General features: G+C 35.3%; 1 protein-coding gene across 2 annotated transcripts; it reads right to left on the reverse strand.

Moving 5' to 3' along the window:
• Window positions 1-452: 452 nt before the first annotated feature.
• On the reverse strand, window positions 453-17,474 carry LOC128992370 (protein ROP-like). 2 transcript variants are annotated; one of them, XM_054415919.1, is made up of 12 exons: window positions 17,362-17,474; window positions 15,651-15,788; window positions 14,150-14,305; window positions 11,601-11,704; window positions 9,774-9,922; window positions 7,789-8,004; window positions 7,051-7,152; window positions 6,681-6,888; window positions 5,674-5,922; window positions 4,904-5,091; window positions 4,383-4,540; window positions 453-3,408 (listed from the first exon to the last, which is right to left on the reverse strand). In XM_054415919.1, exons 1-12 carry the CDS (start codon window positions 17,387-17,389, stop codon window positions 3,347-3,349), a joined length of 1,758 nt encoding a protein of 585 aa, XP_054271894.1. In that variant the 5' UTR covers window positions 17,390-17,474; the 3' UTR covers window positions 453-3,346. The 2 variants fall into 2 exon arrangements, with proteins under 2 accessions (XP_054271894.1, XP_054271895.1); XM_054415920.1 differs by lacking the exon at window positions 11,601-11,704 and adding an exon at window positions 13,250-13,353.
• Between the last annotated feature and the right edge of the window lie 1,302 nt (window positions 17,475-18,776).

Here is an 18,776-nt window from a genome sequence, read left to right on the forward strand (position 1 = left end):
AATATGTAAAATAAATTCCTCACCCTAAAATCCGTCTTGTTAAAACCGTCTATGTTAAAATCTCTCGATCTTACTGTTAGACAGTATCATTAATCGATAATCCGATTTATTAATGAAAAATCACCCAGAATTATCCCTGAAACGGAATGGCAGGTCCGCGTTAAGGGTCAGTGGAGCCCTGGGTAAACCCAAAAGCAGCGCCCCCTTTTTCCTAGTGCGGGCAAGCGGTGGTTGGGGGGCACTCGGTGGGGGCCCCCAAACCTCCAGCGCCCCTGGGCATATGCCCAGTCTGCCCGTTTATAAAAGTGGGCCTGGGAATGGAACCAAAACCTGACTACACCTTACCTAACTTATTACTTACCTTACCTAACATTATTACCAACCTGCAGTAATTTTTTTTATCAACATTACCAAGGAAATAACATGGGACTCAAAAAAAAATATTGATGTAGTTGAAATGACTAGCATAATTTATTTTCATATTTTAATATACTAACACAAAGTTTAACAATACCAACATAGCATCTTTGTTAGAATCATGCCTTACCCAATCTAAGAACGATACTATACACATAATTCAACTCTATTTGATTCAACTTAACAATAACAGTTTATTTGTTCTTTAAACACGCCTTGAGAAAAATGGTGCAACCTTCCTAATGTGAATAAATAATACTATACAATTCAGTGAAATATATTTACGAACAGGTAAATAGGCATGGCAAGACTAGTAACAAAAGCCTAAACTCCGAAATCGATGTTCTATAGTAACACATTGGTTTTAACTGGACAATATATTTTTTTGTAATAAACTACTCAAAATATTTACATACGATAACAGTCTGCTAGCAATCATAAAGTTTTAGTTTATATTTAACGTAACTAAATTTTTTGTAAGCAATTTTATCTATGAACAATTTCTGGTAATTGAACTTTGTGTATTACTAAAATACAGGGTTCAAACTTCAGAGTCATCTTTTGTGAATGTGTTCCTTAGATATAGACAAACATTTGCTTGGAAATTTTAGATAAATATAGTTCAGACCATAGACATTCTTGGTAAAATATATTATTTAACTAAGAATCTGCTATTACTTACAATCTTTAAATACTCACTGTATATAATTTAATTAAATCTAGTGTCAATATTATGTTTGTCTAAATACAAGGAACCAGGAAAGTTCTGGAACACGCTTTATAAAATCCATACAATATTACCTCAAGGTTTTGTATTGTATGATTACCTACAGAATAAGTACTTAAAAAACGTACAAGAATGTTTTAATAGTTAACAAAATACATAGACCCCTCTAAAGTTTGTAAAAACAAACAGTAAAATTAATGTAATACTAAAGCAACTACGGATAAATAAATGCTCAAAAAAATAAAATCTTGTAAATAAACAAATGACAACTCTATAATAATTTTTTAACTTTAACATTTTTTATTTTTAAAACAAAAATACTCTACACACATTCAGATTGACTGGGCAAAACAATTTTTATGATTGCATTTTATATAGTATATCATTCATAAATAAATTTTTACCAACCCAGGCTCTCTAAAATATCTACTAAGGCAAAAATCGAATGAGAGTCTATGTACAATGAGACCACGAAAAGACAAGTTTCACAAGTAATCCACGGAACACAGACACCAAGCTCTAAAACTCTAGTATTGAAGCGAATATAAAATATTAATACTTCAAAGAGAACTGCATCTAGCTTAACTAGTCACCGAGAGCATTAAAATGTTGAGAATCTACAGGCCAAATGATTTTTTTCTACGAACGGAAACTTATTGTATGATTTCAGTGGTGTAGCCAGCTCGGAATTTTGGGAACATTGACAATGGTTTGGGGTTGGCTAAAGGGAGGTTGGAGGCCCTCCTCACGTAAATTTTAAATCTCTTCTAAAACTCAGGTTAAAAAATTTCAAATTACATTCAATGATGTTATTAACTTTTACTGATATATTATTTTGCTAAACACTTATGTTTCTTACTTTAATTGGAGGGCCCTCTTAACTTCCCTGGCTATGCCACTGATTTTTATTGCTTGTAAATGTCTGAACAACACACATTGATAAATAAAATAGTTTCAACCCAACACTATCTAGTATATATTTTTTAAATCGCTTAATTAATTACATTAAATAAAAGTAACCATGCATTTTTTATTTCTAAAAATTATTTTGGTTACTGACCACCAGACGAGTAAGTACTAAAACTTAAACATAAAAAACACAAATTTTAACGGTGAAAAAATTAAAATAAATATGTGTATATTTTTCTAAAAGGAACAATGGAGTAATTAGTACGAATACAAGTAGAAGTTATGTTATTCGTAAAGGGGAGTTTTATATAATTAGGGGGGATATGGAAAATTGGGGGAGAGGTACTAAATATTCTTCGTCAGAATATTTCCAAAGGTAACACAAACAAATTACAAACTATTATTTGAAGTCAAACGTTTGGTTGTAAAAGTTATCCTCTTTCCTAAAAACTATTCGCATTTTAATAGTAATAAGGTTTGCATACTGACGTTCTGACACTGCCTACGACCTTCTCACATAATTAGAAGCTAATCTACCGGAAATCCTGAAAGATGTAATTCCAAGAATTGCGCCAAAGCGATTCTCACACTAGTTGTATGTAATGATAACATTATCACTTTATGCTTTAAATTCTGCCAAGAACTATTATTTGGCAATACTATAACAAGCAGAAGACATAATTTTATTCAAATTAAGAAGGATTCTTTATTTCACTATATAATAATAGAACCATAGCATCAATCGGATGTATTTTTTTTTGTTTTAAAAAGTAAAGAAATGTTTTTACACCTTTTTAGGTCCTAAAGAGGTAGAAATGAGAGTAAAAGTTCCCAAAATTTGGGTTGATAAAGGCTAAACTGGTTTTAGTAAAAATAATACTAAGGACCTTAGAGCAAAAGTGATGTTTTAAGTAATACTACAAATCCAAGTTCTTTGGTTTTGTGTCACAAAAATCCTATTATCTGTAATTAATCACAAAAAAAACAAAAAACCTGGAAAAACACGAATTGATGTCCAATTGTATTTTGAGTCCAAAATATTCCAGACATAATATATTACACAATTCAGCATTTAGGAAGAAAATTAGTTAAATTGATTTTGTGTCAATGGACCATAAATTTCTTTTAAGTCAAACACTCAAATACCTACATAATTTCCAGATAAACACTCTGATCTTACTTTAAGCAAAAGTATTAGGGTGATGCTAAAATAAGCAAACATAATATGAATATAAGGTGGTGGATTAACAGTGAAGGAATGTTTATATACCAACAGTTGGCAGCAATGACCGCTTAGGTACTCAGGTTGGCCAAGTTGCTCAAGAAGTCTTCTGGTGTCATAATGTGAGAGCCTCCTGTAAACAAAAAAGATTACCATGATAGACGGTAGACCAACAATGTTTTAAAGGAATGTTTAGATACCAACAGTTGGTAGCAGTGACAGATAAGGTAATCAGGCTAGCCATTAATACGTTCGCTGCTGACAACTCCGATCGGAGTCATGCCGTACTGAACAGCGTGTGTACGACTCCGGTCGGAGTCACGGTGCAGTGCTATACAAGTTGGTCTACTGTGACCTCCGCATTTATCGGAGATCAACTAAACTATGTCAGCATGTTGTACTGGTCCTATACTTAAATTTGGTGTAGGTTGGGTTTAGGTTGGTAGTAAAATATCCCGTAAAATCCCATCTGGCAACACTTTTTGTCCTGTTTTCGGGGACTTTCTCTCTTCGAGCCACATTACAAAGACATTGGCTACAGATCCAGGCAGTGCTGCTATCTATGAGTTTTCCAGTTAACTACATCCACTCGCAGGGTAACACAACTCCATCATCGCCGATGTTTTGCCACTGTCAAGACTGAAATATTTTAATACCTGTGTTTGCTAATTCACTGGTGCGTCGAGGCTGCGTCGCATTTCCGACCATCCCACCAAAGGGATTCTTGCAGCAAACGTGTTAATTAATGCTCAAGAAATCTTCTGGCTAATACAATAGGCCACATAAAATTAAGGTATATAGGAAACATTCAATGGTACACATACATGGTGTCTAGCACTAGTCACTGGTGGCTAGAGCAAAGTCCACAATTTACTACAACGCTCACAATACACGTTCACTATGACCTTGGGCCCAATGCAATAGAAACGTCTCCACAGTGTTTGCCGCTCGGGCTCTTCCTTGCTTGTTTCAAGTATATTTCCTGTATCATGTACGTACACGGACAACATACTAATGCTGAAAGTGTCCCATAAGCAGGTTTTCTCTATACCTTACTTATTTGTAAATAGGCATAAACACATGTAATACATTTAAACTAATACTCACCAACGATGACTTCCCAATTCTTGTTGGCAGCAGTGACTTCGTAAGCGCAGCGGATCTCAGAGAAGCTGACGCCTCCGACACAGAAGATGATGATGCGAGGAAGATTCTTCACGGTTGGCTGCCCTTGTTTGTCCTTGTGCCAGTGTCCGTAGCGAACACTACAAAAGAAATCATAATTTATAGCTTATCTAATGACGTTTAACACACTTTTTTAACTCTTGACAATAGATTTTTAAATTGGCAAAGTTCATGTGTTTTTTGGCGTAAGAGGTAGTAAATATATTCAGGTTCCGAACACCATTTAACTCACATCAGACTCTCAAATCAAGGAGTTCAAACATGTTGTATTTTTTTTTGCTCATATAGTTTTTTCATCATTTTAATTGTTTGATATTATAAGGCCTTACCTTAGCAATCCTGTTTTTTTATCCGAAATTAATTTCGGGCCCGAAGGTCCATCATCAGTCGGACAATATGATTTTAATTGTTTTACTTTTTTTGTATGAACATTACCGACTCACCTGGTGGGAGCATGGTAGCCGGAAGGAGCTGTTCGGCCGCCGAGGTAAGGGAAGTGTTTGGTGTCAAGCTTATCTTCAATAGCGTCCTCTATGAGATCCTTCACTACCGGAGTCCAACGAGACATCTGATACGTCTGCTCTGTGATGCGCTCCTTACGAGGGATCTGATACATCTTCTTCCTGTTGCCCTGCGTTGGAAAAACATCAGTGTAGCTGATAAAGGGTTGTCTTGCATCACTGTCTTGAGCACAAAGTCTGTGGCGCTACCAACTGATTTACTAACACTGATTTTCATGGCAATAATTATAACCTACCAACAGTACGTAACCCTGCAACAATAACTATTTACAATTACAATAAACACTAAAACAAAAACTAGAACTATCTTCATGACAAACAATAGCGCAGTAACAAAAGTAATAGTATTCGTCTCAGCGAAATTCAAAAATCAAACAAAGAACAAAACGTAAAACACTAGCAGTGGTCACTAGCAGCAGGGAACCGCTCAATAATTTTAAGCTCTCATACTGACTGATGTATTAACCTACGAGAGTGGTTTCAACAACACTAGCACTGAAGTCGATAACTACATCGTCACTGTGAGCAACATCGTAGCACTAATCAATTAAGAGAAGATGGTTGAGAAATTTTACTAATGCCCAAACTCTCAAAGAATCAATTCATGAATGGTTAAACTTCCTTGATAAAATTTAGATACTTTCGGAATACTAAGCAATATAAAGCAATATAAGTTAAGATAATAAAAATACCTCGACAACCACGTTAACTCCCAAGTTGCCAAGGTTGACTATAGCCTGCTTCTCTTGCGGTAGGATCTGCGCATGCTGCACCAGTTTGTTGAGATTCTCCTCCGAGATGCCGTTACGACTGAGGATATACAAAAGGATAATCCTCATCTTGTCGTAGTTTGTGACGGCTTGGTCCAGCAGGATGGGGACGATGTTGCGCATGTGGTCTTTGATGCGCTCTCCTTCAGCGTCTGTACCCATAGCCAGATCCTGGGGAAGACAGAGATGATTAAAATTGTGACATAACAATTGAGAATATTGTAGCATCTCATGAAGGAGGTTTGGTCGTCAAAACATTAGTCAGATGCTTATTTACAAACTATTCATTAATTTACTATTTTTATGAATTTTGATCAAGAAAAATTTTAGATCTCTTTATTGAGCCTTTAGTTGTCTGTTTCTTCCTTGATTCAACCTTATTCAAGCCCACTCAAATTTATTTCTATTATTGCTAGTAAAAGCTACACAAACAAATGTTTTCATTCTATTAGTCAACCAACAAATTCTTTCTCAGTAAATTTAAGACACTGTGAGATTTGGGCTAGAGACTAAATTAAAACTAGGAAGGCTTAGGATACTGTGGACCTCACTGGAAAAGCAGTATTGATGGACCCAAGTATTGATTGTGTTACGAATGGTCACTTTGGTTAGAATAGAAAGTACGTAATTGAAGACTTTAAGCACCTCTTTAAGGGAATTTTTGGAAAGCAATAGAGTTCAGCTAGATTACCTGAGAAAATTCACCTGAAGGTCACTCCAGTTTTGAACTTATCAGACATTTTTCTTCTACCTACTCTCTGACAAACTTTCTTTTACACCAGGATGAAATACCAGTGTTATCTTTTGTTCTTGTATTTTGCTAACTGGACTCTTTTTCTAAAAAAACCCTTAATAGCGAATTATTTCCAATAGCTAAGACAGCATCAAAACAAAAAAATATTCACCGACATAACTCAAGGCCATCTTACCTGTTCGACCTTGCACAGCTTATCAACGTAGCCCTGGTAGGCCTTCATGCAGTCCTCCGCTAGATGAAGGTGGGTGGAGTACTTGCTCAGCTCCTTCTGGTACTGAGGCATCTTCTTGATCATCTGACTCAGATCCCTCATCGACTGTTTGTCTCCAGCCGGCATCCTCTTTGAGTCTATGAACTTCTTCAGATTTTTCGTCACGTTGCTGCAAAAACAAAAAGTCCTCTTTAATGGCGATGAAAATGAAGAATATGACTATGTACATACTCAGTGACTAAAATATTTCAAATATTTGGAAAGCAAAAAATAGCTGAGCTAGAGATCCAGAAATAACTACCGTAGGCCTATAGAAAGAAAATTTACTTACGTAGAGACGACTGCAATGTGCTGATGGCGCAACTCTACCCACAATTCATCGTTTTCATCAAGTAACACTTCCTTTTCCGGTGCTCCAGCTGATGCCTCATACCTACAAAAAACAGTTTGGGTTAAGGAAATCAGCTGCTTGAGAAGCTACCATCAAAATGTGAGAACAATTCATACTTTATCTTGCAAAAAAAATGTTGACTCTTGACTTTGCTAGTTTCGTGCACTCGGTAATCTAGAGCAAAAATGAAAGAGTAATCTTATCTATAGAATAATGGAATCCGGTTTCCGTTGTGAAAGGATTCATGGACCTTTCCAGTCAAGGAGTACATAAGTTGAATTTTGTAGGCTCATAGATGGAATTTAGTACATTTTTTTAAATCTCACTTTTTTGGTAATCCTTGTCTCTTTGGAGTCAGAATTTTCGTGAGCCAACTGCATTTGATAGAACAACCTGTTGAAACTACTAACCTTTCATCTCTATATGTATAGCAAAATTCCTACCAATGTAAAAATGCCTACTTACTAGGAAATAGTTGCTTGATATGTTCCACGCACAGTCCTCTGACACCGTTTAAAAAAGTAACTTAAAAATTATATAGCAAAATCTTAGCATGCAGCACATCAAACTGTTCCTTGGATCCTTAACTTACAACACGGGTTTTCATGACAAGCAGCTCTTTCTGATTAGATATGAACTAACATGTTAAGTTTACTGAATTTTCTCTACTGGACCTACTTGTAGACATCATTCTCTATCGGCAGCAGGTCGTAGGCCATGGCTTGCAGTGTCAGCTCGTGCAGTAGAGGAGACACACAGTCAAACCCTCGGTCCAGTATGATCAGCTGGGACCGAGCCTTCTCCGGACCCTCCCCCATGGTCGGCTCATCGGCCTTGTACGCGTCCAGCTTCTGCTGCACCAACTGCGCTAGCTCTGCGTTCTTCTCAAAATCACTGCAAAAAGTGACCAATAGATTCAATCTTAAAGGGTGAGTCTACACAAAACATCAACATCTCCAGCAACTCATAAACTAACTAACTTTTAAACTACTCGAGTCATAAAATAAAATTGTTCCTCAGTGAATACTTCACGTAGGCTTGTCCAAATGTTAAAGCATGGTAAAAGACAAGACCCACAATCACAAAATAAAATTACAGTAGAGTCCCGCAAACTCGGTACTCCGATAACCGGGCAGTCTGGATAACTCGGCCATCACCTGGCTCAGATAATTAGTGATTTTTAGAGTCTTAGTTAAACATGGACTCAAGCCAGCTCAAGTCAAATCATTCACAACTCATACCAAGGGTATGTTGTACTATATCTCATGACTTAATAATGACTTGTAATACGAGTATAAATATAAATAAAAAAGTCGGTTGAAAAGTTTTAAAATTGTATTGTTCTTATTTTTAACCCTAGTTCCCGATAACCCGGCATTTCGCAAACTCGGCACCCCTCTAGTCCACATTACGCCGAGTTTGCGGGACTCTACTGTACTTCCCACTCAACTTTCACAAAGTTTGGAATTTATATTTATTTATGTGTAACCTTGGTGCATTGATGTCAACAAAATATTTATCTTTTATTTTAGCGTGGATTTTACAATTAGTGTTTTACCGGTCGGTTATACATTAGAACATGAATAGTTTAAACACCAAGGGAGCAAAGATAAAATTTCAACCATACAATATTTTGAATTACATACGTTTGGTAAATAATTGTATGAAGTTGAAAATCACCATTCGGAAACTCACTTGTACTGGAAACACAAGCATTTGCTAAACAAGGGTATTATATCTGTGCTATTTTTAGGAAGACTCAAATATTTGAAAGTTTGTATGGATTTGATAACGACATTGTTGCTCGATTTTACAAGCGTGGAAATGGCAACGGGACTCATACAATAAGTAGAGGTTCAGTGTTAACAATGGGTGCGTTCACAAAGAAAGCTGGTTACAAGCAAGTTCCAACCGGCGCTAGAAAAGTCCACATTGTATCAAGCGTGTGCGTTCACAGACAAAGCTTGCCCCGGCTAGCAAGCACTTGCTACAAGTTCTGACAAGCGCGCAGGAACATTTAGTACTCGTTTTCCAGCTCTTGTTGACTGAACCAGCCAGTGACAAACAACTGTGCTGTATGGATATCAATGAACTGATATCTCAAGTCTTTAGAAGATGGGCTATTTGGGACAAACGCCTCAAACTACATGCGAATAGTTTCTTGAGGATGCAACTATACAAGTGTAACTCCTTTCTCATATAAAAAAACGCTCACTTTGCCCAATGTCAATTTAGGAAATAGATGGTGGTATTCTGCAAACCACCTCCTCTTCCTCCTATTCCTCCTACCTATTCCTCCTATTCTTCCTATTCCTCTTCTGCGGTTAATTGCATGAACGCCGATTTTCCTTCTACAAATTTTTAGTTTGACATTTTCAAGCAAAAATAACTCTGTCTTAACAAAAAACTAGCTTGAAATGCAAGCTTTTGTTGCAAAACATTTCCAAGCACTTAGAGCAAGAGCTGAAAATATGTTGCTTGTAACCAAATTTCTTTGTAAACGCACCCTATTAACTTATGTATGTACAAGAGGGTTGGCAGGTCGACAGCCAAGAGAGCGGGCTGGGAGGCGACAAGTCAAAGGCAAAAATGGGGTTGTCAACATTTTATACCCCCATAGCTACAAAACAGCAGTACAAAGTAGCAGAAAAAATCACACTCACAATCGGAAGCGCACAGACGGGTATTCCCCGAGAGTTGCACACAGAGTAGCGATTTGCTCGGCAATCCTCTCTAGGTTGGCCACGCGGTTACCAGCAAACGTCTGGTTGTAAACACACTGGAATGTCTCAGGAGAGTCCAGAGAGAACACCTGTAAATCACAAATATGTTAAACTCATAGCAAACAATAAGAATATAAAGATTTAAAATTATTTTACTTGTATTAAATTTGTACCATGTATATACACACAAGTGTGAATTTTTCTACTGATTCGTTACTTTAGTCAAACCTAAACTTTGATTTTCTTTTTCACATAAACATCACTATTCTGCTTGGATTGTATCAAGCAAAGCTAGTGGTAGGCTGGGACAATACATGAATAAACTGAACTAATAAAATATGGAATAGTTAAAGTTTGACTATGCCAACGTTTTGTCACTGGCTACTCATCGATTAAATTTCTTCAACAAACCCACTAAATAACATTATAACTTACTAACAATGGACTTTCAACAAAGATAATAATGATTCATTAATTTTGTAGTCCCAAAATATTTTTAGAATACTGATGTCACTGCAAAGCAACAATACTGCCAATAGTAGAGGGCAAAAGTTTAAATGATGTTGTACTCCATGATAAAAGTGACTTATCTTAGAAGTAGAAGAAAAATTAAGTCATACATTTGTTAAATAATTGCAGTAAAGTTGTATGCAGCTACAAGTAAAGTACAGAAGAAACATTCAATGGCGCATTTAAGTGGTGTCTAGCAATAGTAATGATAGAAATTTCTGCACAGTGCTCTTCCTTGCTTGCCACAAGTATATAAAAGAGCTGAAAGCGCACAGTCGTCCCATAAGAGTTTCCTCTAACCTTACTTCTCTTCGATATAACTTAAAAATGTGGACGAGTTCAGTATATAAACATCTCAAAAGCTTACTTACAGGCTATACATTTTAAATTAAATAACATTGGTAACAGTGTAAAGTATTTGAAAGCTTACGCAAGCATTTGGTGAAAGAAGAATAAAGGGTGATCAAGCGTAGCAGTGAATACAAAATTGTACGTAAAAAGCTTAGTCTTCTACATTTCAATTACATTTTATATTTTTACTTTAATCAAACAAAGTTTGTCAACTGTAAAATAACTTCATTCTACTCTTTGAAACTTGTAAAATATTTATATTTCAACCAAATAAAATTGCGGATATCTGAAGGGCTTAAGAAATTGTTTTTTAACTTTTTAAGAATTTGTAAATGTTATAGACTTTTACAGAGCCTTATGGTGTAAAAATGTAAAATGTTTATGTTGGATTTTTTTTACCTATCACGGTTTATCATCATCAGAGGTAAATTCAAAATCAGAAATTTTTCAATGATTGTTAGCTACAAAAAGGAAATCAAATAATACCTATAATAGAAACATTTCATAATTACGCTAATACATTGGCTACAACCAAGACATGAACAACAGTATTGCCTGGTTAAAAGCTGCAGGCGTACCAATACTGATAAATCTTAATAGGTTAGAATGTCCGGCATAAATTCAAAAATTTTCACACCATAAGGCTCTACAAAAGTAGGTAAAATTTTACCAATTGTATACAAAAGTGTCAAAGCTACTTGAAATATTTCCAAGAATGTTAAAAATATAAATTTACATTTAGTGTCAAAAAATAGATCTAGAACATTTCTCTTCTCAATGATTTCGTGGCGATCTAAATTATTACGACATAATTTAATCACGATACTAAGTTTAAAATATTTACTTTGTCAGTTACTGCACACTTTTAAAATCTCAGGCCTTACAAAGAAAAGCTTCGGCACCTACCTGGCTTTCGTAAGGCAAGAATGCGATGTTGATTTCTTTTAATGTCTTAATTTTTTTGGCAGCGCATGATTTGCAGAGTTCGTTGAACAATTCCTCCTGGCAGACTGAGAGAAAGAAAGAAGATTGAGCCCAAGCAACCAGACACACAAGTACAAGTGTTAGTTCACAAACCAGAAATCCACAAACAAATTCACAAACCTGTGGATGTCGTAGAGTCCTGCTAATTCAAACATGTATCCAACACAGCTGAGAGGTGAATTTAAGTTTGTTTAAGGTACATTTACCTGGAGTTGATGGCGAAAAAAGAGGATTTGTGTAAATTAAATTCTTATTACATGTACTGCTGCATGGCATTTGATGGAGAAAGGTCTCCGATACAGTGATTTTTCCTCGTTGAGATCTCTTTAATTTACTTAATCTGCGGACCTACAGTTTCAGTTTGGCTTCAAATACCTGATCTCAGCATTATCGCATATATCCATTGGTTATTTTATAGGAAAGGTGACCATATGAGGTTAAAGGAAATAAAAAGAGATGGTCTTCTAAAGCTTCAGGATTCGGTAAAAGCCTTAGGCTAACGGGCCGAGTCAAGAAGTGATACAAAATATTTAAGTAGCAAGGTGTAGCTATACCTTAAACTTCCCTTCCCAAAAATATTGTGATTAGTGGGATTTGAACCTGAAAGCATTAAAGCCACATAAAATAGAGTTCAAAACAAATTACAAGTGAGAAGAAATGTAGGTTTTTTTGTTTTATTGACTTGGCAGCATTAGAAGGTGGAAGTGAACACACTGACTAAATGGTACACAAATGTATGAGAAATAGTATAAATGAACAGGAAGAACTGCTCTTACCATCTTGGGCTTACACAAATTCTGAACTACTAAGAGCTCCAAACAAGACGGAATCAGCAGGACTCTACAACAAATGCTAATTTATTGAAGGCACAAACAGAATGTTGAATGAGATTACGTTTTGACTTCATGATTTTGTGTTATTTATTAAAATTGTAGAGGTTGGCCATCATTACCTGTTAACGTTTTTGTGGCAGACAAATTAAACTGATAAGATCGGATTCATTATTGATTGACTATTGTGCCAAATAGAGTGGTTAAGTAGTTCAGCTTTTGCCATAATGAGTGAATAATACAAGTTTAAACTAAGATTAAGCTGGATTTTTCAATAATTCCCTCAAAGGCAGCTAGGAGTTAAACAAAAGGTTAACACTTTAATTTTGTTGTGTATGACAAATAACGTAAAAACGCAATAAAAGTAGGAAGCAGGAGAAATTACACACCTTAAAAACACATACAAAAACTGAATGTACATCCCATAACCACACAAAATACTTACTTTACTATGAAGAGATTAAATTAAAATAATGCCAACACACCAGAATAGAATTTGAAAAGGGAGATGAGCGTTGAATAAATGTAATGATTACCACGTTACTAACTAAGACCAGCTGACTTTTAAGCCAGGACCATTTTGCTCAAAGACAGCTGCATCCAGTTTTGTCTAAAAAATCAACCGACTTCTCAGAATTAAACTGGCAATTTCCTGATTACTGTACAAGTGTTATGTTTTGCACCCAAACCCAAGCAAGCAAGAACCATCACCGCAGACTCCAAACCAAAATATTTTTTTACCTGAGACTCATACGGAATGAAAGCAACATTAATTTCCTTTAATGTTTGTATGTGCTTGGCGACATGTGCTTTTTTCAATGTTTCAAACAGCCAGTCGGGACACGCTGAAAAGTAGTGTTTTTCATTCACTTCTATAAACCTTTTCAATGTAATTTTAAAAACTTAAAAGGTAGGCCTACTACAAAACATGAAAAATAATTCGGCTACACAGGAGGTACTATCAAAACAGAGTTTTTAGTTGAGAGTTTTTCTTCTCTGATGTAAACAAAATGTAAAACAACAAATCTGATTATATTGAAAGCAATTTTAGTTTAATTGGAGTTTTGTTACAAAATATAAACAAACAAAACAAAGAAAGGAATTTAAAACTAAATTGTTCAGCCTTAAAAAATAACACTTTGACAAACTAATTTTTGCAAAATGCCAATGAAAAAGATAACCATCTTCCACAGACATATATAGCTTTACATGAATCATCAAGGACTAATCATCATTAAAAGTTTCCAATTACCGTAACAAGAATCACAGTGCTTCCGAATGTTTGAGTGGTATTCAAACATATTGTTACTTTCATAAAGAACTAGTAATATTGGTTTCAATAAAATTTTAAATAAAAACATCATTCATATTTTTTATGGTTATATTTTTCTTTAAGGTCTTCAAAAACCACTACTGTTGACATTACCTAATAGTTATTGTGATGTGTCACGCTACCAGCATAGATGGCGAAAGGCCTCATAAAAAAATTAAATTAATATTGTTGCCTACAATACTTTTCAGTAGGCATCAAAGAGTCCAATTCAAAAGTAGTAGAAGTAAGAAACGAACGTTCAAATTTCCCAAAATTCCTTGAGCATAAAAAACCCCTTTTATATTTCAATTACTAACCACAAAACCTACCTTCAGTAAAGTAAACATGAGCACCGCGGTACATGGTGCGGTTAGGACTGCCAAAGTCGTTCATCAAGGAGTGGACCGACTTCTCCGAGGGCGTTATCAGATAGACTGCCTCCATGGTGGACAGAGGTTCTCGCTTTTTGTTGATGTCCTCCACAACTACACACAACACACAGTTCATAACAAATACCAGTACAAAGCTTTAGAAGCTGTTTAATGTTTTAAGACCAAATGAAATTTTGCATGGTAAAAAAACCAGAGATGAAAAATGGCAAAGATTATAAAAAATGTTTAAACGGATCATGGATATTTATAGGTCTCGCCACCCTAAGTTGAGGCAGCCCAGACGGACGGGCAGGGTCATTATCGGCCGGTCCCGCCCGACCCTTTATAATCCGATTAGTGACACTTCCGTGTACGCTCTAGTTCCATAATTGTCATTAACAAAGTTAAAAACCGATGTATAAATTTAGTCTTTTACATTAATAACGTCGATTTAACAAACATTTCCGTTTTTGTCCCATCAAAATCGGACAATGTTTACGGTTTTTGGATTTTGGGATCTACACTACTTTGTTTTTTGTTTATAGCTCACAAACCGTAAACATTGTCCGATTTTGATGGGACGAACACGGAAATGTTTGTTAAATCGACGTTATTAATGTAAAAGACTAAATTTATACATCGGTTTTTAACTTTGTTAATGACAATTATGGAACTAGAGCGTTCACGGAAGTGTCACTAATCGGATTATAAAGGGTCGGGCGGGACCGGCCGATAATGACCCTGTCCGTCCGTCTGGGCTGCCTCAACTTAGGGTGGCGAGACCTATAGCCAAAGAGGAATGAAATCCTGGTAAGTTAAAAGAGGAATTGTTTAATGCTGTAGGAATAGTTATTTATTTATTTCTAAGGCAAGCAGCCAATTTGTAATTGTTGTCCTACAACAAATTACAAGATTGTAAGATGTTTGATCAAAGAGTTGAGGAGGAGTTTAAGGGATTAAGTTAGTGGGTAGGTAATATAAAATAAGTGAACCATTAGTTTAAAATTATATCAAAAATATTATGATAAAGTATTCAAAATTAAAAAAAAAAACAGTATAAAAGTCCTAGTGAATCTATACAATATTTCAAAGTCTCTCTATATTCTAAATGTGTTTTACTTGATGTTTCAAACAAGAATTAAAAAGTTTTAATTAATTGAATTAGAATCATAGTGCCTATAGAATACCATACCATTTGTAAATTGCACCACCGTAGCTATAATTATAAAGTTTAATAGGCCCTAACTCACATTTTATCTAATCTAATAAGTTTGGTTACAATATTTCAAGAGTGCTGGGCTGGTTAGGCTACGGAAAAACAAACTTTGCTTAACACTTCCTTTATTATGCCTAAATGTGACTGAGTCTTATTCATCCTCCTGCATACCGTTATTTCCGTATCCTGTAAACTTCCTTTAAAGTAAAACATTCTTAGGTTTAATTACGTTACAAGACTTACTTGTTATCCCCTCGGCTGATATCTCATGCATCTTGCAGCACGCTGACACCATTCTCATCGCCAGCTGATCCACAACCAACACCCTCCATTGGACCTCCTTCGCACCCTTCTTCTGCTTAATCACGTCGTTCATGATCTCTGTATAATCATGATGTTACATCATAAGGTTTCAAGAAAGATTGGGCAATGAATTTTCTTTAAAAGGAGTAATCTATTTTGGAACTACATTTTACGTCTATTAAATCAATAAATGTGCCTATTCCTGAATGCCAGCTGCACGTCATTTCGTTTAAAAATACTAAGTCTAAAGTTTAGCAAACCTTTTTTACATCAAATAGTTTCTGATAAAGTATATTTGTTTTCTATACGATTTTGTCAAATTTTTGACTAAACCAACACATACAATATAAGGGAAATTTTGTGAGTTTACTTAAGCTAACAGCCAACAAACAAAAAATCAGGCTTTTCAGCAAGTTTGAATTTTTACTCCTGCTATAAACCAATTCCTACCAAATCATCTATACTAATCCTACATGTCGCTTATGCACAAGTAGCTGTGAGTAGGTCAGTATGCTAACTTAAATAATGAGTTGGTTAATTAATAACAAAAGAGAAAGTCCAAAGCTACTGTTTTGTACCTGTATATCAATGCCAGGGCCTAAACAGTTCTCATCTAGAATTAAACCTAAGTAACTTAACTTAAACCTAATTTCGGTACTATCTATGTCTGCTACAAACTCTTTTTACCATGTAAGTTAGGCTAGGCCTAACTTAAAGCCACATTATAATGTATGGCAACTTGTAACATAGGCCTAACTTAAGTGTAAAAAAAAACATATGAAGAACGTTAGAGCCTAGACCTAAGCTAAAAATTTAAAAAAGGTAAAAACTGAGGAAACAATAAGTCATAATACATTAAAACTAGTGTCTTCTGGTTCTAATTCTGTTCCTTTCAAAGTTGCTTACTTATAAATAACCGGAAACGATCATTTATTAACAGTGACACTTTATTTTGAATGGGAAACTTTAATAGCTCAACTGAATTATATATAGGCTGGCAAGTAGCCTAATACTTGAGAGTGTTTTTCAGTGAATTAAATTTGCATTTAAAACCATGTAAAACATTGGTGTGAAAGTGTTGTCACCTATCTAAAAATGGCAGATAATAGTGTTTGGCCTATCAATATTTAATTGAGATAGCTAATCAAACAGAAAGGCCTCACTTCCCAAACTGACTGGAACCAAATCTGGTTAAATTTGAGTACCAAAATAAATACCTAGATAGGGAACAGTAAAACAGAATTTTAAAGTTCCATCTTGAAATAGGCTAGTAAAATACATTAACTTATTGTGATGACGAAATTAAAATTGTAGTGGGAGGAAGCCTAGTGCAGGTTCATTAAGCTTACTAGGCCTTTAAGGAAAGGCAAACTTTACTTGTTTATAGTTTTAAGTTATTTTCTCCAATTCTACTTATGTCAGACATACTTTCATGGCAATTAATAAGGACAAAAGAGTAAGAGTACATATTAAAACTCATTTTGAAGAGTAAAGAACAAGAGTGCAGTGTCAGCCTTACACACCTACTCGTAAGTTACATGACATCATCCATTGAACGAATTATATTGCGAAATACGCATTATTGAAAGGAATGTTTATAACTTATTAAAATGTTTCAACTATATAAAAATCTCAATATTTATTTACTTACTTTGTCCTACGACTGCTTTGAGTGACATTTTGGAAATTTGTCGTCTGCCTTTTGTCGATCCAAATGTTTAGAACTTCACTGACTGCCACTGCCAGAATCTGACTCACAAACAAATGACAGATCTATTCCAGTGCCATCATGATACACTAATAACGTTTACCAGATATCCTGCACTATACTTAATACAATAGGCTACGTGTTCCAAAATCGTAAAGCAAGATTTTGGAAAAAAAAGATAAAGCAAGGATATAATTAATTGAGATTGGAACGCCAGTTGCCTATGTACAAATTAAAGCATATGTGTAGAATGGTGTGAGATGATTTGATTTGCCTTTTTACTGACTAAGATATATTCAACTGTTTTGTTAGTTAGGATCTTTTACTTGAAGCCCAATGATCAGGGACAGTTGTGTTTAGTTTCGAACCATTAAAAAACTAATGATTTTCTCGGGATCGATCCGGCAACTTTTTGATTGTGACGCGAGTATTAAAACCAAAACCCCTCAGCTGCCCAGCCAGTCAATTGCAGCCACGGCCACCTTTAACTCCGGGCCGTGTCCTGGTAGAATTGGAAACGTCGCAAATAGTGTTGTTTAGTGTCATACGTCCCATAAGATAACATAGCAGACACTAGACAGGTGACATCAGCTCATTAATTTGCATTTTATTGATTTAAATTTATGAACATAAATGTATTAAAATATTGAAAATAAAACATACGGAATTGAAAAATCAAAACAATATTAATTGAAACTCTTAATCTGTACATTTAAAGTGGAGTCAATATTTTCATAGTCCAGTAACCAAGCTTTCATAAATACACAAATACCATTAGCTGCTTCCAAACAAAACCGCTGTTACAACCCTACTTGCGCGGCCTGGAGTTAAAGGCGGCCGTGATTGTAGCCCATCATGACAGAGGAGTCTAATTCTCTAGACTCAATAGAATTAAAAATCACTATTTTCTGTACAAGCTTTTAAAATGCATCTCTTATGACACCCAATAGGGTCCTTATCTATTAAGGTCTTGTACTTTTTAAGGGTGGGCTCTACCTCTGCCCGGATTTCTCAATATGACATTGCTGAATGCCGATGTCCCTATACCAAGCATTGAACAGCGCCATGAAGAGCGCTTGCAAGCCTTTCGAATCTGGGTGATTACATCCTTTAAGTTTTTTGAATAAACTAACTGCAGATTCTTGTTTTTAAGAATCTATTGCATTTTCCCCGTTTTTTTTTCTCCAAAAATTTTTTGTTAATGATAAAATACCCCCGACACAGCAAACCTGCAGACTAAGCTAATTTCAACTTGTCTGATAACATTGTTACTAAAACATTTCCATAAATAAGACATACAATTTATTCCCCAATTTAAATAACATTATGGTGTGCTATAATGCGTATAGTATTAAGGA

Source organism: Macrosteles quadrilineatus, unplaced genomic scaffold, assembly GCF_028750875.1.
Source record: "Macrosteles quadrilineatus isolate MER2022 unplaced genomic scaffold, UCM_ALF_1.0 Scaffold_4__1_contigs__length_99947679, whole genome shotgun sequence".
In the NCBI taxonomy this organism is placed as follows: domain Eukaryota; kingdom Metazoa; phylum Arthropoda; class Insecta; order Hemiptera; family Cicadellidae; genus Macrosteles; species Macrosteles quadrilineatus.

Coding starts and splice junctions, on each gene's coding strand:
- LOC128992370 (XM_054415919.1), bottom strand. CDS start 17,389: ATGTCACTCAAAGCAGTCGTAGGACAAA. Junction 7,153..7,788: donor ATAGAGAATGATGTCTACAA/GTAGGTCCAGTA, acceptor TGTTTTTTGTAG/GTATGAGGCATCAGCTGGAG. Junction 5,092..5,673: donor GAGTTAACGTGGTTGTCGAG/GTATTTTTATTA, acceptor TTTCCAACGCAG/GGCAACAGGAAGAAGATGTA.